This window comes from Macaca mulatta, chromosome 7, assembly GCF_049350105.2.
Source record: "Macaca mulatta isolate MMU2019108-1 chromosome 7, T2T-MMU8v2.0, whole genome shotgun sequence".
Lineage (NCBI taxonomy): Eukaryota > Metazoa > Chordata > Mammalia > Primates > Cercopithecidae > Macaca > Macaca mulatta.
The window spans coordinates 84,595,713-84,621,364 of NC_133412.1; the positions used below are offsets into that span (position 1 = coordinate 84,595,713).

A 25,652-nucleotide genomic window follows, 5' to 3' on the forward strand; every position below is an offset into this window, starting at 1 on the left:
CACTCCATCCATGGCTCCAATTTGATGGAACAAAGGATACAAGATGAAAATGATTTTATTTTTTCCTTTTGCAGCACAGATGGTATTATAGGAATGTCCTCTTAAATTTAGAAGTGTTTGCTTCATAGTTTAGTACAATTGTCACCCAACTAAAATTCTATGTGGGAAAAAAGTTTTGTAAGAGCTGTTTGAGGTTTTAGGTTTCATACAATAGGTGTAGTGGCTACAATGACCCAGAGAGACAGGAGTTGAGAGCTCATTGACTACATCCCAATTACAGCAAAGTCCACAGGAGAGCTAGAACATAGCATCAGAATATTAAAAATAGTGTAAAAATACTACTCTTTAGGGAATCTTCTGACATTTGAGTGATTTCTGAGTAACCTGCATTACTGTTAGTTACCTGGCATGGTAAAACACATGTAAGGTTTTCTATAAACAAAGTAAGGATAATATTGTTAGAAAGCTGAATTCCATTTCACATGAAGCATTGGAGATTAAGGAAGATGAGTGTATATGTGCTTCCAATGTCATGAGGAGATCACAATCAATTGCTGATCATCCTGGAAGGGAATAATCTGGGTAGGCTGCCGCCCCAGTAGTACACTGTAGGATTACTTTGTAGCATGTCCACAGCTGCTTGCTTTGTTTCTGAAGTGGTTGCCAAAGGATGGATGAAATGTTATCAGGCTAGCAATATATTTAAAACATGCTTAAAAATGCAGCAGAGTTTGACTAAGATGTTCCAGTACTAGGAATCATACTACCTCTGTCTCCAACATGCCAGGAACATTTCTGATAGGAGAGGAATATAGGGTGATCTTGCAGAAAACCTGTGGAGACAGAAAGGACGTCAGAGTTAGCCAGACTGACGGGATTGCGGAGTTCTGTGAGGGATGCAGCAGCCTCCACAGAAAAGTGAAGTGCTTGGTTCTGTGAGGCTTTCCTTCATCACTTCATGACAATGAGGTAGCAACTGAGGCTTGCACATTAGGAGTGGTAGCATCTGAGTGAGTGAACAGATTTTTCTGGGGGCGGGGGAGTCCATATTTAAGTTGTAAAACAATGATTTATCTCTTGTAGTCACTCTATTGGTAAAAAGCTTGTTATTATAACATGGTATAATACTTTCTGTATCGGCATGTTAAAAAATGAAGTCACAGTTAAGTCTTGCTTTTATGTTTTCCAGGAATCGGAGAAAAAGGGGTTGATCGAAAGAATCTATATGGTACAGGATATTGTTTCAACTGTTCAAAACATCTTGGAGGAAATAGCTTCTTTTGGAGAAAGGATTAAAAAGTAAGTTCTAAATTTGTGTTGTGATGTTTGAAGTAGACCTGCTATCCACAATGACAGCGGGGTTATGGCAGTGGGGTGGGAGAAAGGGAGGTCAGAAAATACAAACATGAACTAAAGCAACACTCTTGGGTTAGCCTGTCTGACTTCGGTTGACTTCTTAACTTCACAGTTGGGTGGTACCTCACAACTGGGGTGACCATAAGGCCTAGTTTATTCCAGTCACCCCAGCATAAATATTAACAGTGTCCCTTTTCACTCAAAAATATATCAGTTTGGGTGATAACTTATAGATATTTAAAATGTTACCCTATTCAGAAATAAAAAGAGAAGCAAATGCGCTAAAAAGGAGCCTTTTCTATCTGAACCACGGAACTTAGTAAATGCCTTGAGTAACTTTTCTCTCCAATTCTCCAAAGAAAGATACATATCTAGTACCATCATAGATGGATAAATGTGAAGTTAGTTCACCACATATATGGATGTCTTAGGACAGGATACTACTCTCTGGCCTTTTTTAGAGAAAGTTGGCAATATTTTCAGCTTTGTGGGACATATGGTCTCTGTCCTGACTACTCAACTCTGTTGTTAAAGTGTAAAAGGAGTAACAGTTAATAGGTAAATGAATGGGTATGATATGCTTTCCAATAAAACTTTATTTATAAAAACAGGTAACATGCTGGATTTGATTCACAGTCTACCCACAGCTTGCCACCCCCATCTTAGGATGTGATAGCTAAACTGTCTAATGGAACTCCAGTTAAGATTAGACTGTAGATTCATATGTTTTGTTTGTTTTGTTTTATACATTATCAACTCTGCATTACTTAGTTTTCATTTGGCACCAATAAATGGAATGTTTTTAATTTTTTTTCCTTTGAATTATTAACTTACTTCCCCCTTTAATCTAGAATGGTGTCAACCATGTTCTTTCTAAGGATTAATTCTTACTTTGTTGGTCGTGTCTACGTGGATCATTCTAGTTTCTTTAAGTAAAGAATGTATTGTTTTGGAATTGCATGGGTAAACAGATTAAAAGTGGTGCTAAAAAACAAGTGAAAGTCTTATGCATTAAAATGCAAGGAATCCATAAATGATATTAACATCAGAAAATATAAGTAGTTAATATGCAACTTTATGTAAATACTAATGTTCTTAGTTGCAGTCAATGAAATTGCCCTTGAATGCCCATTTATTATAAGCATAGTTAACATGTATGTTTAAAAAATAAGTTATAAACTACTTTTAAACAAAGTTGATGAATTTTTATTGAATTTACACAGTTATACCCATTATTAATATCTTAAGAAAAAACAACAAGTTTTGCTCACAGATATGATGCCTATATGCTTTATTCTTGTAGGTTTCATATCAATTGGCAAAAGATTCTTGCATTTACCCTCAAAATGTTTACTATAAACATATTTGGAAGTAAACATGAATAGTAAAATGAGGAGGGTATCATAATTCTTTATTCATTTCCTCACTCAACTATCAGTTTTTGAGTTTCAGACACTGACATGGTCTAAGAATGAGAAATACATCCATAATTACAATAGTGATAGCAACACCGACTGTTATTGCATGCCAGCCAGGCACTCTTCTAAGCCCTTTAAACAGACTAGCTACTTTGAAGAGCTACTTAAAGGAGTAGGATTACATCATTCAAACAACCCTATAAAGTAAGGGTTGTTAATATCCTCATTTTACAGATGAGGAAACTGAATCACAGAGTGATTAAATTTGTAGTCCAAGATCACACAACTAGTAGCTATGCAGCTTGGATTGGAACCTGTCCTCCTCATTACTACACTATAATGTCATTATCCTCAAGGAATCTCTATTTCAATGAGGGAGAAACGGAGTAATAGCCAATTAGAATTCAGTAGCATTAGTCGTAGGGAGCGGTAAGAGAGAATTCTGGGAGAGATCTGATCAGCTCAGGAAGAGATGTAGGAGAAAGACAGACCGCGGGCAATTCTGAAGCAGAAGAAACTTATCAGCATCTCTGAGAATAGGAAGAGATAGCTGGGCAAAGAATTGATGAATGAGGGATTCAGGAGTGGACAGCCCTTGTGCCAATGCTCAAAGCTCAAGACTGTGTGGGAGATACAGGGAGATGTAAGGGATTTAGTGTGTCCATGCCATGGAGGTGCGGTTGGCAATGCCTAGAGATGAGGCATGTCATGCAGACCTTGAGGAGACGGCAAAAGTCAATGGAAGAAAGTTCAGTGAGGGACGTATTGGCAGCAAGGAGGATAAGAGGACACAGAGTGGGGTCAAGACCCGGGAAGGAAGATCATGTTGTTTGGTAAAACTGTCTCCATTCTCGAACATCTCTAAAAGACAAATGTGGCTGTTGTGCAGTTGATAATGTAAAAGGAAATGTGTCTGAGGAGAGAAGAGGGCAGAGTGATTTAAACAGGCTCCCAACCCTCCAGTGCTTTGAGGGGCAGCTGTGCCCAGCACAGCTGTAGTGGCCATGTCTGAGATGTGTCTTCAGCCCATGAACAGAGTACTGTTCTGCCCAGCTGCAACACAGGAAGGCTTTCTAAGGCTCAAATCCTATTAATTCTTGGCCATTCATTATTACAGTGACCTTAAAGTCCCTGCTGGGCATTCAAGTGAGATGTCATGTGTAACCCTGTTGGAATTCCATTGTAACTCAGTGCTTAAGAACCAGGAAAACTTTTATTCAACTCTTGGCAACTGGCAAAAATACAGAAATACATAAAACTCTCAGAGCAAGGCTTCCCTGATACTGATGAGGGGGGACCCCAATGGTGTTGCATTTATGTGGAATGAACTGTATTCCTTTTTTCCTACTCTTCTCTAGTCACCTTCCCTAATATTACACAAATTTTAAATGAATGTATGTATGAAGCCAAAATATTTTACTCAACATGTAGCATTTGGCTGGGCACGGTGGCTCACATCTGTAATTCCAGCACTTTGGAAGGCTGAGGTGGGCAGATCACCTGAGGTCAGGAGTTAGAGACCAGCCTGGTCAACATGGTGAAACCCCATCTCTACTAAAAATACAAAAATTAGATGGGCATGGTGGCACATGCCTGTAATCCCAGCAACTCAGGAGGCTGAGGCAGGAAAATCACTTGAACCTGGGAGGCGGAGGTTGCAGTGAGCCGAGATGGCACCACCACACTACAGCCTGGGCAACAGAGTGGGGCTCTGTCTCAAAAAACAAACAAAAAAACAAAAACCATGCAACATTTATGCTAGACAGTAGGCAGAGCAGTGCAGGAGAGTGAAGCGTATCATATGTTCTATCATTATGGAGTGAGGGCTCTAACCCTTGCATCCTTGAGTGGCTAGGGAAATCTCCACAGAGGAGATACTGAGATTAAGGTAGACCTAAAATAGGCAAGTTATTCCTACAAATGTTCCAGGGTAAAACTTAGAAGCTACCTTCATAAGAAGTACAACTTCCCTGGGTAGGAATGATGTGAAAAATACTAAGCAGAAGATGGGCAAGCAGGTTAAGTTAAGTGGTTGCAATCCTGAGGTTAAGTGGGGTTGGAATCCAGATTTGATTCCAGTTAAGTGGTTGGAATCCAGGTTAAACAGGGCTGGAATCCTGATGGGGCCATGGGGAATGAGAGACAGATGCATTTTGTGTTTAATTCAAGAGTGACATATCAAAAGGGACAAAGAGTGAGGACAGAAAGATCAAGGAGGGGGCCAGGTGTGAGGAAAGCAATCACAGGCTAATGTAGAACCATGCATATGTGAAGGAAAGACTTTAGTAGAAGACAGGACACAATAAGAACCTGCAGCAGAATATGACCAGTAGTTTTCATTTCCCTGGGAAGAAGAGTCAGAGGATCTCACTTATCTAAGCCCTGGAAACAAAGAAATAATCTCATTGACACAAGGTCAGTGCAGTGGGGCAGCCAGTTGGGGGCGACTCAGAGAATATACCTGCACCCACATTTTGGGATGTGGTCATAATCACAATAAGACACTTTGTAAAACAACATTTTCAACAAAATCAACATGCCTGTAATCCCAGCAACTCGGGAGGCTGAGGATTTAGAAAACGATGTTCTTCCATATTAGTGAGCCCATGTGGTTGAATGAATGAAGAGGATTCCTTGAGTTTTTTCATTAATTGAGAAGTTAAAGTCATTTGTTTCATAAGGGCCCAAGTCAGGGATTACCTCTGAGGATTTAGGGAGCTCTCAAGTCAGGAAAACTGGGGAAATCTATGAAAATGTTGTTTTACAAAGTGTCTTATCTTGAGATGGGAAAGCTTTGATTTACCAAGCTTCTTCAACTTCGGATTTTCTATGGAAGATGTTCTATAATACACGGGGAAAGAGTCTAGTAAGGTTTTAAGTGTTAGGGGTATTGCTACTGAGTGTCTTTGAATTAAATCCTCAACATTATAAACAGGAATATTCAGCTAGATCACATGAATAACATGGGCTTATTTACATTTTTTTTAAAGTGCCTACTACAGAAGCAGTGAAGATGGGATCGTAAGCCAATTTTCTGAGTTCAAATCCCAGTTTTGTCACTGGAAGTGAATGATCTTAGGCAACTTATTTAACTTTTAGGACTCAGGGTCCTCATCTGTAGGATGGGAATAACAATGAGTTTTGCTTCATAAAATTTAAATGAATTAGTACATATAAAGAGTTTAGACCAGTGGATGACAGGTAGTAATCACATAAAAATATTAACTATTGTGAGTATTATTTTTTGGCCACTGACTTGACTTTCTTCCTCTGTGTCTTAAATAAATCCAGTGAATGTCCCCTGCCCTCCTTCTAAACCATTTTAACACAGAAGTTGTACTTCTGAGATGCCAAATTTTTGAGAAATCTAAACTTGTGGGTTGCTGAGGGGAAAATGCATTAGTCAACTGACCTGGCTCTTAGAAGGCAAATCTGACAGGCTATGTGGGAGAGTGAGTGTGTCGCCCAACCCCATTTCTAGAAAGCACATGACACACAATACACTTGTACACACACAACTGTTGGGATCTTTATTAGGACTGCATTAATTGGGAAAGAATTGATATCCCAATACATGTTTAAGTTTTCTAATAGATGAGCTTGTTATATCCCAGTGTAATATCTCTTTAGATTGTCTTTAATTTATCTCATTATTATTTTAGAGTTTTCTGTATAGAAGTCTGACATTTTTTTGTGAAATATATTCCTGAGTACTTGATAGTGTGGTGTCAGTTTAAATGGCATCTTTTTTCACATTTCATTTTCTACCTGTTACTCACATATAGACATGAAATTAATTTTTCTGCTTTGTTTCTAATAGCCGTGGTAAACTTAGTTATCTTATTTTTATGTGAAGATTATTATTCTGGATTTTTTTCTTAGATAAATGTATCATGTAAGAATAATTTTTTCTTCATTTTTCCATCCCTTACACATTTCATTTTCTTGATTTGCTGTACTGGCTATTAGCTGTCATACAATGTGGATTAGAATTGGTATTTTGAGGCATTCTTTCCTCTTGGGATCTCAGAAAGAAAGCTTTCAACATTTCACCCTCAAGAATGATGTTTGCTGTAGGTTATTGTAAATATGCTTTATCAGATAAAAGAAGTTCGCTTTTTATTCCTAGTTTGCTGTGAGTTTTTATTTTGAACATGAGTTGAGCTTTTCTTTCCCTAACATTTTTGCCTGCATTCATTGAAATGATGTTATTTTTCTGCTTTATTTTGCTTTATGTGGTGAATTATTTTGATTGGTTTTCAAATGGTAAACCGATCTTACATTCTTGGAATAAACCCAGCATTGCTGTTATATAGTCCCTTTTTATCTGGCTGGATTTTATTTACTTGTTTTTGCTTGGGATTTTCGAAGTTATGATCATCAGTGAGATTGACTTATTTTCTGTTCTTGAAATTTTCTTGTGGCTAGGTTATTCTAAACTCATAATACAAGGTCAGGTAGGTTCTCTGTCTTTTTTTCTGGAAGAGTTTATGGGAGTATGATATTACTTCCTTTAAGATTTATAGAATTAGCTGCTGAAGCATCCAGGCCTGAAGTTTTCCTTTGGAGATGATTTTGGATGAAATATTCTGGAGAGATATATATATATATAGTCAGCCATTCTATTATTTCTCATCTCTGTTTCTGTAAATTGTAATTTTCAAAGAGTTTGTCCCTTTCATATAAATTTTCTACTTGTTGATTTAAAGTTGTTTATAACATCCTCTTATTTAATGTCAGTAAGATCTGTTGCATTGTCTACTCTTCTATGCTTGATATTGTTTTTTATCTTCTTTCTTCTTGACGGGGATTTATCAATTATATTAGTCTTTAGAAATAAACATCATTTGCCTTTACTAATCTTCTCTATTTCCTGCTTGTTTTTTCATTAATTACTACTCTTATATTTTTCTAACTCTTTAAGATGGATAATTAGATCACTTATTTTCAATCTTTCTTCTTTCTTAACATAAACATTTAAGGCTCTAAACACAACTCTAGCTCCATGCCAAACATTCTGGCATGTAATATTCTCATTATCATTCAAATTTAGTTAAAGCTATTTTCTGATTTCTCTTTTGATTTCTTCCTTGGCTAAGATATGTATTGCTAAATTCCCAAGTATATGGAGATTTTCTAGTCATCTTTTCATTTCTGATTTCTAGCTTAATTGCTTTATGGTTAGAAAATATTGATCCAGCAATGGACTACTTTTGTCAATTTTCCATGTGAGCTTGAAAAGTAGATCATTGGATGCATTGTTCTCTCTATATATTCATTAGATTAAATTTGCTCATCATATTCAAGCCATATTTAATCAGCATTTGTACTGATTTTTGTTTTTGTTTGGCTTGTTCTATCAATTACTTAGATGTGTTAAAACTTTTCACTATTGTTGTACATTTGTCTAATCCCCCCTTGAATTTTGTCATTTTTTGCTTTCTATATTTTGAAGCTACCTTATTTGGTTTGTAGATGTTAAAATTGTTATACTATCTTGGTTGATTGGAGCATTAATATGAAGCAACCTATTCTTGCTAATACAGTTTTTTCCTAAATACCTTGTTGACCAATATTGGTATGGCTATACAGTAGTCCCCTATTATCTATGGGGGATATGTTCTCAGACCCCCAGTGGGTGTCTGAAATCATAGATAGTACTGATCTCTGTATATACTATGCTTTTTCTTATACGTGCATGACCTATGATAAAGTTTACTTTATAAATTAGGCACAGTAATGGATTAACAATAATAATGAAATAGAACAATTATGGTAAGATAATGTAATAAAAGTTATGTGAATGTGGTGTTCCCCTCTCTTTTAAGATATCTTATTGTATGTAATATTTTGGAACTCCAACTAACTGAAACCACAGAAAACCAAACTGCAGATAAGGGGTGACTGCTGTCTCACCTTTTTTGTCTCCTTTTCTGTACTTTTCTTTCAAACTGTCTTTTTGTTTCAAATGTTTCTCTTGTATCTCACTATCACTATCATTTCAATGTACATGTAATCCCTGCAAAATTAATGACATTTGCAATTGCATTTAGATTTAAATCTGTAATTTATTAATAGTAGTGTTTACTTGTTTGTTCTGTGTCTTTTTATTTCTTCTATAACTTTCCTCCACTTGCTAGGAATTGACATACTCTTGCTATTCTTTTAGTTGTCATCTTAGAGTTAACAGCTTTATTTGCCACAGTCCAATATTGTCACTTTTAATGCCTTCCCAGTCAGTGCAGGAACCTTCTTAATCTATGTTCCACATCTCTTTGATATCTGCCATCTTTTTCTTCTTTGTGATGCCTTCTAAATACTTTCTTTGGAAAATCATGAACTGTATTAGTTCTCTGCAGTTTAAAATCCTGTCCAATTCATTCATTGGGTTTTTAACTTCAATTATTGTAGTTTTCATTTTTCAAAATTCTATTTGCTTTATCAATTTTTCTTTTTCATTTTCTTTTGGATTATATCTTCAAGTGTCTCTTACATGATTTTTAACATATTAAACATTATGATTTAATATATTGGATTAGATTTCAAAATCTGAAATCTTTCAGATTTTGTTGGCTCTTACTCATGGTGTCATGTGTCCTTTTGTGGTTTGGATTTTTAAGTATACACTTATATTCCTTGGACTTTCATGTGGAGAGTACTCAAACATCATAGTTGATGATGTATTTCCTTGGAGAGGAGTACTGTTTAAGTCACCTTGGGATACTGCCAATCCCAGGACCTACCAATCTAGGTCCTTCCTTAAATTCTTTTGCTTGAGGCTTTTCAAACAACACCGGTAGCATCAACTCAGATGATAAATCTCTCCACTTAGCACCAAGGTCATGATTTATGTCCACTCTTGTATGGTACAATATGTCCTTCCTTCCTTATTCTTACCCTGAATATGTAAGCTTTATGCGATGGTCTCATATTAAAATCTCCCCATGGGGAGTTCCTAGGCTTCCTTTTCTGCCCCCAACCTCCCATTGTACCATGCAGACAACAGAAAGAAGCTCAAGATCCCAATATTTGGCAGAAAATATTAGAGTGAAAATTGACATTGGAGCTTAGTTCCCTCCAAGAGTTCTTCCAATTTATTTTATTTTTATACTCTATTTCTATTTTCATGTCAACCTAATAATGGCTTTTTTTTTTCTGTTGATTAGTATTTTACTTTCTCTTCAAAGTGGAATGGTATTGCTAGAAAAGGAATGATAAAGTATATTCGTTTTTAAAAAGTAATTTTATTCGTGTTTGTAGCTATTATTTTCACAACTCTACCTGATATCAAAAACTTTCTTTCTGTATTGTGTGTTTTGGGCAATAACAATGAGAAAAATGAGGGTAGCTAACACTTATTAAATAATGACTATGTGCCATATATTTTTATAAATAATTTATATGTATAAAATTATGGAATCCCCTCAGCAGCTCTATAAAGTAGATGCAGTTATTATTCCCATTTTACAGATGGGAAAACAAAAGCACAGAGAGGTGGAGTAAATTACTTAAGGCCACACAGCTAACAAAAAGTTGCACAGGAATTGTTTTTACATTATAGGCTACAAAGTTAATAAGTAATCTTCTGGGGTAAAAAAAGAGTGGGTTTTGTTGCCAGCTAGCTATGGATTTATGTCCAGGATCTGTCATCCACTGTGTCTCCACTTTAAAAAAGTTGGAAAGGGGACAAATTTCTTTTTCCTTATTTATTTTAGTTATTTGTTGTACCTGATACAGTTGTTACTTACTTTTATTATAAATATATCAATTATAAAAATAATCAAATACAACCAATGAAATATAAAGTCTTTTCTTATTGTATATATGTACATTATTTCTACAGTTTAGTTTTTTACTGTATGTAGCTTTGAGCCCACAGGGTGGGGGGGATAGTGTGAGTGTTTTTAGTGTATTCTCATCTTTTTTTTAAGCTGCATAGTATTGCAGAGTATAAATCTCATTAATTTTTCTTCATTTCGAGATTTTTCAATATTTATTTTGCTGAGTTTATTTAAATACTACCAACCAGCCTGGAGAAGACATTTATGTACTGCCCCTGTGCCTTCGGGCAAGGAAAGCTGCAAGTTAAATTTCTTGCCATGCTGAACTGGATCCGTTGTGGAGTTCAGATAGCATTTCAACACATATTGTAAAATTGCCCTCCAAAAAGTTCTGATACAAGTTCTACTCTGGACTAGAGAAGTCGGGAATGGACCTATGCAAATGTAGAAATTCAGAATAACAAAGATCGCATAATAAAGAAGGGGGAAATATAGTGATTGATCAGTTGGTGGAGTCACATCACTGGATCAGGGAGGGCTTTGGTAAGCCTGGCCAAATCTAGACATTGACAAGGAAAAACTGATAGATTTGTTCATGTGAAAGTTTATAATTTTTATGTTAATTATAAACAAAATAAAGGAAAAAACTGAAAAAATGTTATATATAACAAACATGACAAATGTCTGAGTTTTCTACTATCCAAACTGATATTGGAAATCACTGAGGAAAAAGTTAAGCAAAACAGCTCAGGAGAAAACTAGCAAATAGTAACTCTTTTTGAGTTTTTACAATGTGCCAGACACTGAGCTAACTATTCTGCAAGTTCTTTTTAATTCTAGCAGAATCTATGATATAGGTATTATTATTCCAGTTTTACAGACGAAATTATGGTTCAGACTGATTCAATGCCTGGGAGTTACTTAACTTGAGCTAAAGCTTGAACTTGAACCCAAGTCAGTTTTTGCTTATGAATCAATTTTCTGAAGCACTTTCCTAAATAATAGCCCCAGGCCAAAAAAAAAAAAAAAAAAGATTAGAAATCATAGAGAAATTAAAATGACCCATGGGCATATTAAATGGTATTCAAATTTGCTTATAATTTAAAGAATTGAAAAATTAAAGACATATATATATAATATTTTACATCATAATAGGCAAAGATTAAAAACAATAACACTCAGTCTTTTGTTTGTTTCTGAGAGGGAGTCTTGCTTTGTTGCCCAGGCTGGAGTGCAATGATGCAATCTCGGTTCACTGCAACCTCCGCTTCCCGGGTTCAAGTGATTCTTCTGCCTCAGCCTCTCAAGTAGCTGAGATTACAGGGCATACCACCACGCCCAGCTGATTTTTATATTTGAGTAGAGATGAGATTTCACCATGTTGACCAGGCTGGCCTTGAACTCCTGACCTCAAGTGATCTGCCCACTTCGTCCTCCCATAGTGCTGGGATTACAGACATGAGCCACTACACCCAGCCTCAGTCTTAACCAGAGGATGAGATTACTGTAGTTCTCCTATACTGTTGATAGAATTGTGATTATTTGGACAAGTTAGACAATCTCTGTCAGCCTTAATTTGCTCATCTATAAAATGGGGCAGTGACAACGTTACACTCTAAATATGTGAACAATGTTAGCACAATGCCTGGCACATAGAAAATGCTTAATAACTTTGTGCTATTCCCTCTAAAATCCACCTCCATTCTCACCCGCCTCCCATAAAAAACATTTTACCGTTCTGTATTCCTAGCACAAGGCAAAGAGGCTCTACGCTTAAATCTGTATGTGAAGATGAAGACCATTAAGAAGAAATACTCTAGGTACCTCAGTAGGGCTTTCGATCTCTAGGAGTGCACGTGAACATCTACAATATATCCAAGTCCATGTCCCATCTTGTAGATCTCCATTTCCATGCCAGTCAAAGCAGGCAATAGATACAACAAAAGGAGCCAGGAGCTCTGTGAAAATAATACATAGTGTAATCACCTACAGTATCTATCAATGGTGGTGTGATAATTTATAGTCAAATGCTTCCCCATTTATTTCAAGGCACTGTTAGATTTCTGGTGTAAACAAGCCTGGAAATTCTAAATATAAGTTATTAGTAAACACAAAAGCACCAATGGCATGTGATAATATCCTCCCCATGGGGCACAGTGGCTCACACCTATAATCCCAGCACTTTGGGAGGTCAAGGCAGGAGGATTGCTTGACCTCAGGAGTTTGAGACTAGCCTGGGGTGACATAGGGAGGCCAGAGCTCTACAAAAATTTTCAAAATTAAAATTAGCTGACTGTGGTGTCTCTTGCCTGTAGTCCCAGCTACTAAGGAGGCTAAAGCAGGAGGATCGTTTGAGGCTGGGAGGTCGAGGCTGCAGTGAGCTATGACTGCATCATTGCACTACAGCCTGGATAACAGAGCAAGATCCTGTCTCAAAAAAGACAGAAAAAAAAAGAAAAAAAAATCCTCTCTTTTCTGGTAAAGGAAAGGTTACCATAATTACTAGTAATCATGTGTTTATTGAGACAGTTATTGACTTAGAAGTGACCTAATCCTTAGTTTTGAAGATCTCCATGCAGAGCCATCCTGGTAACACTGCAGTTTTTAATCACTTTTGAGAGCCAAAGGTCTTCTCAGGTACTAAAGGTTCCAGGGAGATAAAGTCACCAATATTCTGACAAATTGAATGGCAATTGGTTTGTGACTGTCTCTTTAAGAATGTCTTTCTGGTACCCAATCATTTTGGCAGACTCTCATCTCGAGGTTTGTAACCAAATTTTTCCAGTAGACTTCTATAACTATGAACATGAAATAAACATGACAAGTTGACTCAGTGGCAGTTGTCGAACATCAGAGGAAATCATATTTATGTGGTTTGTCTACAGCACATTTAACTGGACGGTCCCCTTCCTTTCATCTCTGGCCTGTTTGATTCTGGCAGCAGCCACCATCATTTTGTATTTCATTCCACTGCGGTACATCATTTTAATCTGGGGTAAGTTTGGCATGGTCCTTTTGCTAGCAATCAATTCCAGGTAAGAACCAATTACTCATTTTTAAAGTACGACTATTAACTTTAAATGTGCTCTTGTTGGCAATTAAACATGAGATTAAGGAAAGCATTTAGGGAACAAAAACTACCAGGACCTCCCTGAAAAGGCCAGTTGCTTGAATGATCAGCGTAGATATTTATAGGCCTCTTGCATAATTGCAATCAAATAAAAATGTGATTGTACATGCCATTTCCCTTTGGGCTTTCCTAATCATAAATCCTCTTGAATAATATATTGCTGTACTCAGGTAACTTTAAGGAAACACTGTTCAAATAGCGAGCAAACACCTGCATCATGCCCTTTATATTATATAAAAGTGGATCTGACCACTACCAGGTTGCTTCTGACACTTCATCTCTCTTGGAGGAAAAAATTCACCTAACCCCATTCTTAAATCCAGAAGCAGGGAGAGGGAGGGGAGGGGAGGGGGCATTCTGTGAATACCTAACCAGTGCCTGAACAGAGAGGAAGTTATTATTTACCAGGGGAAATGGTGTGCCGATATAAAGTTTAGCTGCTTTAAAAAGAAAGTAGAAACAAAACTGGCAAACTGGAAATAAATGTCATGACTTGATTTAATACTCAAACTAGCGACTGGACAAAATGCAAGCAGCTTGGTGAACATTTGTTTCTGTTCCTGGGTGGGCTCTGAGTTGATATAAGGAGAGGGAATTGCAGTAACTTAAATGTTGGAGAAGCAGTTAGCCCTTCTCCGTAAAGGGTCTGCCAATCCTGGTTTTCCATGACTTAGCTATGACTGCCACTGAGTTCTCAATGGTCATCACTTCCAGGGATCTTCAGATGTTAAGATGTTTGGGGAAATCACAAAGAGAAGAGACTGTGTTGAGATGCATTCATTCTCAAGCAAAAGCTGAGAGCCTGCAAATGCTGGATGAAAGCTACAACCGTTCTAAAAACCATTAAATATAGATTTTTTTCAAAGACCATCCAACAAAGGTAGAATCCTGCTGTTAAGAAAAGCCAAACTTGGGCAATAGGAAAAAAGTCATGGAAAAAATAGAATAGCTTATACAGTTACAGAAGTAGAATGATTTAGAGATTTTGAGAGAGTATAATCCAATTATTCTCTAAACTGTTCAGGGATCTATTTTAATACTTGATGATCCTGATTCTTGGAGGAAAGTCTAATCTGTGCTTAGTTCTTGTTGGTATTTTTTGTTTACTTGGCAACAATAATAGCAAATTGATCCTTAAGAAAGAACATAGAGCTCCTCAGGGCCACTGATTAAGAAGTCATATTCTGAAAAAAAAAAAAAATTAAAAAAGTATTTTCCTGAATAATTTATATACTGAATGTTATTCACATCAACTGGGTATCTTATTTTTCAATTATGTTTTCATGAGTACTACTGTCTTATTTACTGATAACGTTTAGAACATAGATCTTAAGATTGTTGTCTGACCCTAACCAGAATGTGATTAAAAATTGCAATCATTTGGCTAGTGGTTTGTTCACTTTTAAGTTCATGTAAGTTGAGTGCCATGGTCAGCTGTTAAACACTGCTTCTTCTTGATTTCCTCATCATCCTGGTGCTTGCTTGTTCTGTTTCTATGCATCTTTCCTTCCACAAAGAAGACTAATACTGGCTGGATACAGTGGCTCACGCCTGTAATCCCAGCACTTTGGGAGGCAGAAGCGGGCGGTTCACCTGAGGTCAGGAGTTTGAGACCAGCCTAGCCAATATGGTGAAACCCTGTTTCATAAGCCAGGGTGATGGCAGGCACCTGTAATCCCAGTTACCTACGTGGGAGGCTGAGGCATGAGAATCGCTTGAACCTGGGAGGCGGAGGTTGCAGGGAACTGAGATCAAGCCACTGCACTCCAGCCTGGGCAACAGAGCAAGCCTCCATCTCCAAAAACAAACAAACAGACAAACAAACAAACAAACAAAACCGAATACTGTATTTTCTCATTTGATCATCAGTTTTGAGATTCCAGTCCCTCTTTCTCTATACCTAGATCACTTTGACTTCTGATCTTATCCTCCAAGATCTTGGCAGCTTTCCAACAACTTTCTGCATCTACTTAGTGAAATATTGCTCTATTTTTCATTTTATGGATAAAGTTATTAAATGGTATGGAGTTTATTATGCTCTCTTGGGCCCATAGTAACCCTCTGAGCTTTGTACTCTATGTCTGGTTCTTCAGTTTTACATTTTAAACAGGAGCTCATAGTTTATTGATGAGCTTACCATAGTGAATGTAGTCACAAGCCTTGACAATTACCACGTGATCTATTGCCTCTTCTCATTATGTAAAAACTGCTATGCCATCCTAGAATATATTCTGAAATTCTGTTAGGACTTATCCTAAGACAAATTAGTTCCTAGCTAGCATAGGCCAGGACATTGTTTTGCAGATTTCTTACATGACTGCATCATTTGAAGCAATTTTTTTCTCACAAAGGAGATAAATGTATATGTCTTAAAGTTTTAGTGGTTTTTCTAACTTTAAGGATCAGAAGACTTTCTTATTCTAAGTTACTTATTCGTTTTTTATTGAGTGCTAAAATGGTGAATATCCTTAAATGTTTTGTTCTATGTTTTGAATTTTTTGAAAAAATTTAACTGTATATGCTAGATTTCCATGTTCTATATCCTCAAGTCATATTTTTGTATAAGTATTAGAATCATTTCACATAAGCACATAAAAACAGTCTAATTTCATATTAGCTATGGGGAATATTTTTGGACACACCAAAATTATTTTGATAGGTGAGATATTTTATTTCCTCTTTAGCCCTATAATTCTTAGTGTAGCCACATTTATGTAATAGACCTTTAATGAGTATTTAAATATTTTTCTGAATGAATGAGCCTGCAAGCTTAATACCTGTGCTCTATATAGATGACATTTTGTTAGGCCCATGACCTCACTTGTGTAGGAGTGTGATTTTTGAAAATTAAGTGAGAAGTAGATTTTAAGGATATCTGAAGTTTTCTTTAGCAAACATTATCTACTATATTTTAGTCACTTACATGAAGTATGTATTTCCAGAAGGCAGAGCATTTCTTAGGATTAGATCCCATGTGGGTTTCCTTTTGAGAGATTTCCCATATTCCTTCCATTCGTAGAGGTTTTAATTATACTTTTTCAGTTCTAGTTGAAACCACTTCTGTTTTTTCAGGTAGATATTAATTCTGTAAGCTAAATTTTTAGTTTTTTGCAAGAAGGACCTATTCCTTAAGTTTGTATCTTCATTTGATAGCACAATATCTCTACATGGAAGACACTCAGAATTTGATAAACGAACAGGCAAGGAACCCCTGCCTCACCCCAACCAATGTATTACAGTTGGAGCTACCTGCTGGTCACTCATGTAACTATCTGAAAAATGGTGTTATAATTGTGTTTCAAGTGGTTATTCTCAAGTGGGCAAATGTGCAAAGCAGCCATGCAATTTTTCATCTCTTCTGATTTTCTCCAAGTGATATATATTTTTTTAACTGTAGGGCTCATTCCACCCCACTGATCAATTCAGTCTATGATCCGGGACCAATACATAGCATCTTTCCCAACAAAATGTTTTTCTTCAGTATTTTATCCCACTTGTTTTTTTTTTCTATTTTCTTTTCCTTTTTTCTTTTTCTTTTTTTTTTTTTTTTTTTTTGCTAAAAGTAACTTTACAACAGATATACTCTCCGTCTGTACCATTTAGGTTAAAAAAAATCTAAGGTATGTTTAGCATGCCAATAGATGAAGCCACAATTTCTAAATGTGTCTACGTCATCATAGCTGACTTTAATAGTATTAAAGGCTCTTTTCCATCCTCACTTCCTTTGTCTCCTTTGCTTGTTTGCATCTACAGTAATGATGGTAGTCCTCTGCATTGTTGTAGAATTTCAGATTACAGTATCATTTTGCCTGTACTGCCCAACGTGATTCTCCCATCTACCCAAGAAACTCTATAAGGAGGTCTTTATTATTCAAATGTTAATGTAAGAAATGTAAGGTACAGGAAGGTGATTTTTCTAAAATTACACAGCTAATACATGATGAAGCCAAAACTGGGGCCCAGGTATTCCTACATCATAACCTTTGTTTTCTTGTCCCTTAAAGAATGACCAAGGTAGCCGCGTGTGGTGGCTCATCCTGTAATCCCAGCACTTTGGGAGGCTGAGGTGGGTGGATCACCTGAGGTCAGGGGTTCAAGACCAGCCTGATCAACATGGTGAAACCCCGTCTCTTAAAACAAAAAATAACCAAGGAGTCTATGATTTCCTGTTGACAGTCAGTCTCACACAGTTGTTAATAGGGCAGAATTATTGGAACATTTGATCTTGGACACCTTCATAAATAAGGTGTGCCTTTAAAACATGCAGTCTGAGTGCCCTATAATTTGTATTCTGGTTTTTTTCGAACATAGATAGTCTCAGTGCATTGTGGAATACTTTTGCCCTTATTGGTGCATTTGAGCTACTGTGCAGGTTTATAATCTTCTCAGTGACTAAGAATGCAGTGTTTTGATCAGCTGTGATATTATCGCTGCCTTGGTGTTCATTGTAAAGACTCCAGATGCGCACACCATATATAATTAACAATAGAAGATATATCTGTTCTCAATACGTCTTTGTCTCCCTTCATCATTTTGCCTTGTCTGTTTTCTTTTGCCAAAAAGCCCATGCTACAATTAAATGTCTTTAGAATAACACAGTGAGAGTATTTTAATGTAAAAGAACACTGGGGGAAATTTTAGCTAGAAACATGAAGCTTGCTGTGGGGGTAGAGGGAAAAAAGGCAGAGTGCAGCTTTGACTTGAGGGAAAGGGGATCGTTTGCTAGGAATCTTCACCAGCCCAACCGCCAAGCCACCATTTACTTGGGCACAATGGCTGGCTCCCATTTGCAAAGCAGATGTAAATCTGACCCTCCAAAGAAATGACTGGAGGTTGGCATTGTGTCAGGTATAATGCCATGCAGGAAGCCTAGTCCTCAGATGAAAGCAAAATAATATTTAATGAACAACAACAAAAAAAAATCAAACCCTTTGTGTGTTGGGGACTAGTGAACAGTTAAATGTTACCTTGACTTCTGAGTAGGAGCCATTCAGAGTACAACGAAGCTAAGAATTCATTCAGCATCATTGGGACTGACAGCCCTTCAGATATGATCCTTGTTAAACAAGCACCCTGTGGCAAAACTTCAGAAGGCCACCTAGTCTTTCTGCTTCTAAAACTCAACATGAAAAGCAGGTTGACATTTGGTGAAAAGACTACAGCTTATGAGCTCCGGATATAGTCAAAGCAGCTCCAAAGAGCAGAGTAGAAGACAAAACGTGGTTGAGAGGAACTCCCCTCTAAAGAGTTAGCCAGGGGCAGAGCGTGTCCTGGATATGCGGGGGAGCCCAAGGTGCCACCACCACAGAGGGACAGTCTATAGGATGTCGACGTCTTAAACGTTGAACCCGTTTCTAATTATCATTGTCCTTGTCCTAAATTAGCATGTTCTCCATTGCCCAGACAGACCCACGCGCCGACGTTGTGATCCATAAATTAAGTTAGCAACCATAGTAAGATAATTTTCCAATAATAACTTTTCACAGTTTCCTGCAGCATCAAAGTACAATCAACATGTCAGGTTCTGTTCTGCTGTGAGAGGAGAGAAACCTGTGAAAATGAGTTGGAGGTGGGGAAAGACGGATGACTGCAGTTTTCTCTGTAACAACAAAAAAACATCTCCCGCCCTCTGCCTCCCACTGCTATGTTTGGTCCAGAGCCTCCAAGCAGGGACTTGTTTGGGCTAATGAAGGCCTTTTCCCATCTGGGACATTTGTTTTCATAGCAGAGGAGGCTGTTAATCAGCGTATTCCAAAAGAGCCAACGTGCTCCCCAGTTTGAGCGTGTGTTTCTGTCGCCCTGCTGCTGGGATTGTAATGGGATTTTCACAGCTGAAGAAGGCAGAGCCCCTCTTCACCAGCCCCTGCTTCCTGCCTTCAGGAAAAGGCATTTGTGAATGATTCCACATGACAGCAACATGTGCATGACTTGAGGTCTGGTAATTGTTTTCACACTAATTTTTACTTGTGAATATCCCCTCTCCCCCCAGTCAGGCAAGTTTTTGAAGATAGATGCTAGATAGATAGATGATCGATTGATTGATAAAGAGATCTCCTGTGTTTCTATTTTTCAGGCATAAATAAATTTACTAAGAAGCTTCGAAATCCCTATTCCATCGACAATAACGAGCTACTAGACTTCCTCTCTAGAGTGCCATCTGATGTTCAAAAGGTATGTAATGAATGGTCACCACCAACAGTGGCCCCGACCTGAAATCTGGCCAGCCCTGGAGCCAGAGGAGCACAAGGCTTCACTTGTGTGAGTAATTGAGATAAGGAACCAGAAAATCCTTAAAGAGGCCTGGCTTGCAGGGAAGTGGCAGAAAAATCTTTGTCCAAAGCATGAGGTGATTGGGGGAAATTGTTTTGAAAAAGAGCTACTTAAGAATGATCTGAAACTCACACTGTGTGGCTACTGTGCACTGACGCTTGTCCCCTTTCGATTGCTTGCCTCCCTAAAGAGGATAAAATGGGCTCAGTGAGTAGAATTGCATGAGATTCAAAGCCGGGGAGTTTTGCTTATTTTCTTCTTCTTCTTCTGGGTGGTAAGCATTTTAGGGGAAGCAGGGGACAAGAGGATTATTCTTTTTATTCTCATTTGCCCTGATATATCTCCTAGGCCTCCCTTCTATCCCCTTCCCTCTGAAGACTTACGGATGCTGAGGGTGCAGCCCCCATTTACTCTAATACACAAAGAGGCAGAGACAGTGTGAAATAATGTGAGATCAATCCGAAGCATTATTCACAGATAATGGTCACTTAGTCCAGCAGCGTCCTGTTTCTGTGGATACACAGAGATTAACGAAGGCAACATACTAGAAAGTCATGTAGAGTAGCTCGATCCTGGCCCCTGTGGATCAGCCTGCTATAAATCCAGAGGAAGGAGGGCAGGCGGCAATTTCTCTAGTGGAGAATAGAGATCACTGAATAGGTAGATGGGGAGACCATGGCGTGAAATATCATCAAGATGATCAAAGACACAATCCTTTAATATCTTAGAGAATCCCAAATCAAATATCGATTTTCATATTTGAGTCACTGTAGCATAATTGGTTCCCTGGCAGCTAAGGGGGGATTGCAAAGATCTGGGGCAGATAGGCCTTAGAGTTTCTTCCCCCTTCATTCCCAGTTCTAGAAATTAAAATGGACTCTGTGGTGCTATCTTTCTTTAAACTTCATTTTATAATTAGCTGTGAAAACACATTCTATAAAGATGAATTTACTCTTTAACATTTGTATTACTTAATTAAAAAGTAGTCACTGGGCCCCTGTTTGTTTTGCATTGAAGATTGACAGGTATGTCATCCTCTGCTCCCTTAGGGCACTTTTGCAAAACACCATAAGGAATGGGCTGTTTTCTTCATTTATCTGCCTCTGACAAAGTACAGCCTGACTTCTGTGATCAGGCATAATGTCCTTGGGGAATTTGGCACAAATGCTAAAAATAGGGAGCACATGTGGTCTGTAATACAATATTTTAAATAAAGCCATTCCACCAGCAGCCTATCAAAGCCCATACACTAAAGCAATACGTTTGCAGCGTACCATCACTTGGGTCGCAGTGTGAGTTCATGCTGTATCCTTGAAGAATAGAAATTTCCATCGAGCCCCCAAGGATTCTCTGTGCACAGTCCAGGCACTAGCCCTCAAAGTGGCCATTCCAGTTGCAGTTGGCATGAACACAGAGAGATGCGACAAAAGAGCATTCCAGGAAGATATACAGTATGCGAGTAAGATCCTCCCTGTTTCGCCAAGGGCGCTTTCTAATAACACAGTGACAGTTTGCCACTGGGGACTCCTGAGTACTCATATTTATCACAGATGTTTTAGCCATTACATTGCAAATGAAATTAATTTCTAAGAGAAATCTATATAAAAGTCTTGGGGTATCAATTTCAGCTTTTTTTCCTCTCAGGCAAAGTAAATGTATATAATTTTCTGAGATGTGTTCCCCAAGATTTTAGATATTTTTGAATGAATAATCCTAAGTTGCTGTATCATATACTAAGATAAACATTCCCAAGAGGCAGTTATTAAGCTTACTTATGGTTGAAAACTGGCACACACAAAACGAACATCATCTTGCAGTGCCCAGAGAAGGTAGAAACCCACGCATCTCATTAGAAAAATCTGCTTTTAATATTTTGGTTTCAAGAAATGATGCATGACTTCTCAAATCCTTCCTGCAATTAATCCCTCCATGTTCCTGTGTTTAGAAAATGATTCATTACCTTTGAACCTTCCTTCCTTTGCCTTAGGTTGTCCTTGGGGAGCCATTAGCACACACTGTGGTGAGCTAGGGTTACCTAACCGCCAGCATCACGGCTGTTTGTTTTCACAGGTGCAGTACGCGGAGTTGAAACTCTGCAGCGGCCACAGCCCCCTGCGGAAGAAGCGCAGCGCTCTCTAGGGCACACGCTGACTTTGGACAGCAGCACCCAATATTGTGTTTGGTTGATTAGACCAACATTATGGCTATTTCAGTGGTACCCAACGTGTCCTTCTGAAATGCATGCCCTGTGGCACCCTCTGTATTCTTCCTCCTCCTTCACGTGCACAGACATACATGCATGTGCACACACCCCCATGCATGGGTGTCCTAGTTGCATAGAGGGTCAGCCCAGCAAAAAGCAACAATCCTGAGACTGGGAAAGACTAACATCCATTCTGAAATAGGAGACAACAAGGCTGCAGCCATGGGTCTGAACACCACCTTCCTTGAGAACAGCCAGGAGCCCACTTGGATTCGAGAGTGACTTTGAACTTGTTTTCACACCTCCAACAGACTCTCATTAAGATTCAGTTATTTCCACTCCCCATCCCCACACTCCTTTCAGATTATTGTTCATGGGCGTAAGTCTCTTCTCCGAGTTAACAAGTCTTCAGTAGCCATCATCTGTCCAAATACGGTATATTATTGAAAGACATTTTTAATAATTACCAGAATTAGTTCGAACCTTTAGGGATCTTTCAGCCATGATTATTAAGGATATGTATGTGAATTTTTGGGAAACCTCTCGGTGCTGGATGGTCAACCTGCAGCGTGGTCCATTGCTGGCCATGGATGCCCCAGGAAGGTCCCTAGAGATCACTCACTTGAAAAATGAGGCTTCCGTGAAAGTATTTGGTTGCTTTCTGCTACCACTTCTCCTGACTTTACTTTTTGCATATTTTCAAAATATTATAAAATGTCAACATACAATTTCAGAAAGGCAGGTGGGGGTAGGGGAGAAATGAATGAATGAATTCTCTAGGTATTTAGAAGATAAGGAACTGAAGACCAAGAGACTAATAAGGCTGCTTACCTAATTATTATAATCATTTCATTTGCCTGAATGTTTTAAGCAGAAAGTAGAAATACTTCAGCTGCCCAAATGTATCTTTTGTTCCTCTTAGAAGTAAAATAAGCTACAAACAATAAAAATTTATTTCAGAACCCCATTTCTAGAAAATACCACCCCAGAGTCCTCCTTTGACAGCATCTGTTTCTGCAGACCTCATCATTCCACAGTATTTCCCTGCCAGGTAAAAGTCCTGACTTTGTGCATATATAAAATGTATGCAGTTAACTGTTTAAATGATATTTAAGTTTTAAAGATTGTATTTTGTTGACACATACTTTGTGCAGTTTTTATATATGTATGTATTATAAAGAAAAGTTAAGGTAAAAAGATCTCATTTAATAGTGAGTTCCCTATTTTATTTTTTTTGTCTCTGGGTTGTAATTTAATAATCTTCAAACAAAATGTTTACGAAAAATGCCAAAGATTCTAAATCTTATCATCCAGTGTCTGTTTTTCTTCATGTTGTATCTCACTGGGTTGCTTTCTGGCTGAGCCAGATTTCTGCATGATTTGATTTACTTCAAGTTAATGAAGCTGGCTGGAAAAGAGCCTTGCAGAAATTATAAAAGCTCCAGTAAATCTCGTAGTTGTACATACAATAGATACCCAAGAACCTCTTTTGTCAAACCAGTTACTCAATCTTCTGTGTAAACAATGCCTCATTGTCTTGCTTCTAACTATCATCTAGTTTATCACTGTCTGTCATTTTGTAACGACCTAAGTCAGACATTTTTAAACAGACATGTGAGATCTGATCAGTCATTTGAATGAAAACTTTCAGCAGCAAAATAACCCCTTATTTATTTAAAAGTGGAACCAATACTTTATTGTTGTTCTTTTGCTATAGAATTTCAAAATGAAATTATTTGCCCGACAAGAAGGCATCATTAGTTAGAATTCTTTCCTCTGTAGCCCGACTGAAATTCTCAGTGTTAAGTTTAGGACCCAAACACCAGCTGGGATGTAAGAGCAGGACCGAATCAACCTTGAATAAACTGTATATAGAAAACAATTGTTAGTTAATTAAGTAGACACTGGATGTTAAAAAGGAATGTTAGTTGTAAGTGACATGTTAAGATTTATACAAATTGTCAAAAACTTTTAGGAAAGATTCCAGAATGCTTTCAATAAAATTTATGGATTATAGATTCACAGTATGATAATTAAGTAGGGATGCTGAAGTCTTGCCAAGTTTTCCTGGTTCTCTTCTCAAACTTTATCCTCCCATTTCTAGTCCTGTCTCTCGATCTAATAGGCATCTACACCTCAGCAGGTCAGAAACTAAACATCATCTGTCTCTCCCTGTCTTCAGAACCCCGACCCTCATAATCTCCTTCCAGCTTCTTTGTTTGCCTTGCTGGGACTGGCATTTTCTGGGCTCGGAATTTCTCGGTCATCCTCTTTTTTGCTCCTCGTGCTGTTGTTCTCGTCTCCCAACTCAGAAAGCCTAGTAGGTCCAGTGTCAATGCGTTGACCACTTCTGTTCTGATTGCCACTACCCAAGTGGAGGCCTTCATAACCTCTCAGATGTCACGGCCATGATGCCAGTTACATTATGCCTAGTTAATCTTCATTCAGACTGGAAGGACCTCCCCCCAATTTCTTTCTGAATAGATTCTACTCTCCTTCAACACTTCCAAGTCTCCTGCCCCAAAGAGGCTTGGTCCTGTGGCTGGGTGTGACTCCAACTTCCTTTTTTGTACCTTCACATCTTTCATATCTTTCTGGCATCTGCCATACATCATAAGAGGCTTTGACCACTGTCCTCCACTGAATAGCCCATTATAGCTAGCACCTAATAGTTACTCAGGAAATAAATACTTGTTTAAGAGGCCAGATCATAGAGATTATTTTTCTTTCTCTGCCTTTTCATGTGCTGTTTTCAGAACAGAGGACTGGGTTGGACAGATTAGTATGATCTATCCTGGAGATTAATTTCTTGCATTAAGAGCTTATTTTGTGTGATATTATTTATAATCCCTGGCTATGTCAATTATAATCTTTTAAATTATGTCTTATATTTGAAGTTCTTACCTACATATCAGAGGAAAATATAATGTTTATTTCCAGGTGGTAAAACAGTCTTTTGATTCTTTTTTCTTGTAAATTATCATTTAACAAGTCTATATTGAATGCTGATAATTTTCTAGAACGAAACAGACTGCATCCCCTTGGTAGAGCCAGACATTAAACAGATACTTTTGAGAAACAGCATGCCATGCTCAGATTTAAGTTTGAAAAATATTCTGGCAGCAATGCATAGCCTAGCAATTTTCAAAGTTTAGAGAAGAGTTATTAATATTAGTCTTTTGGAGTACTACTGATAAATGAATAACACCCCAGACTTTCAAATAGTGGCACTGGAAAAAAAAAATAAGTAGAATTGAGAGACGGTGAAGAGATAAAGTGAGCAGGACTTAACAATTGCTGGGCTATGGGATGAGGGAGAGTAGAGTCAAGGATGGCTCTCAGTCACCCTGTCTCCAGGTCTAGGAAGATGGTGTTACCTTTCACTAAGGGAGAGAACTGTAAGAACTGCTGTGAGAGGACCACAGGAGTCCAGTTTTAGCGCTGAATCTCAGGTGCCTGAAAAGCATCCAAATGGGAATGTCAGCAAGATAATG

At 37.8% G+C, this 25,652-nt stretch overlaps 1 protein-coding gene across 3 annotated transcripts in view; it reads left to right on the plus strand.

The window, feature by feature from the left end:
• The window catches only part of MCTP2 (multiple C2 and transmembrane domain containing 2), a 258,383-nt gene extending 233,276 nt beyond the window's left edge, over window positions 1–25,107 (plus strand). For all 3 annotated transcript variants that reach the window (XM_015143071.3, XM_015143072.3, XM_077938743.1), the window contains exons 20-23: window positions 1,190–1,299; window positions 13,441–13,550; window positions 19,759–19,856; window positions 22,026–25,107. In XM_015143071.3, coding sequence (XP_014998557.2) covers window positions 1,190–1,299; window positions 13,441–13,550; window positions 19,759–19,856; window positions 22,026–22,094 — 387 coding nt within the window. In that variant the 3' untranslated portion in view covers window positions 22,095–25,107. The remainder of the gene's footprint in view (window positions 1–1,189; window positions 1,300–13,440; window positions 13,551–19,758; window positions 19,857–22,025) is intronic.
• The last annotated feature ends 545 nt before the right edge of the window (window positions 25,108–25,652 follow it).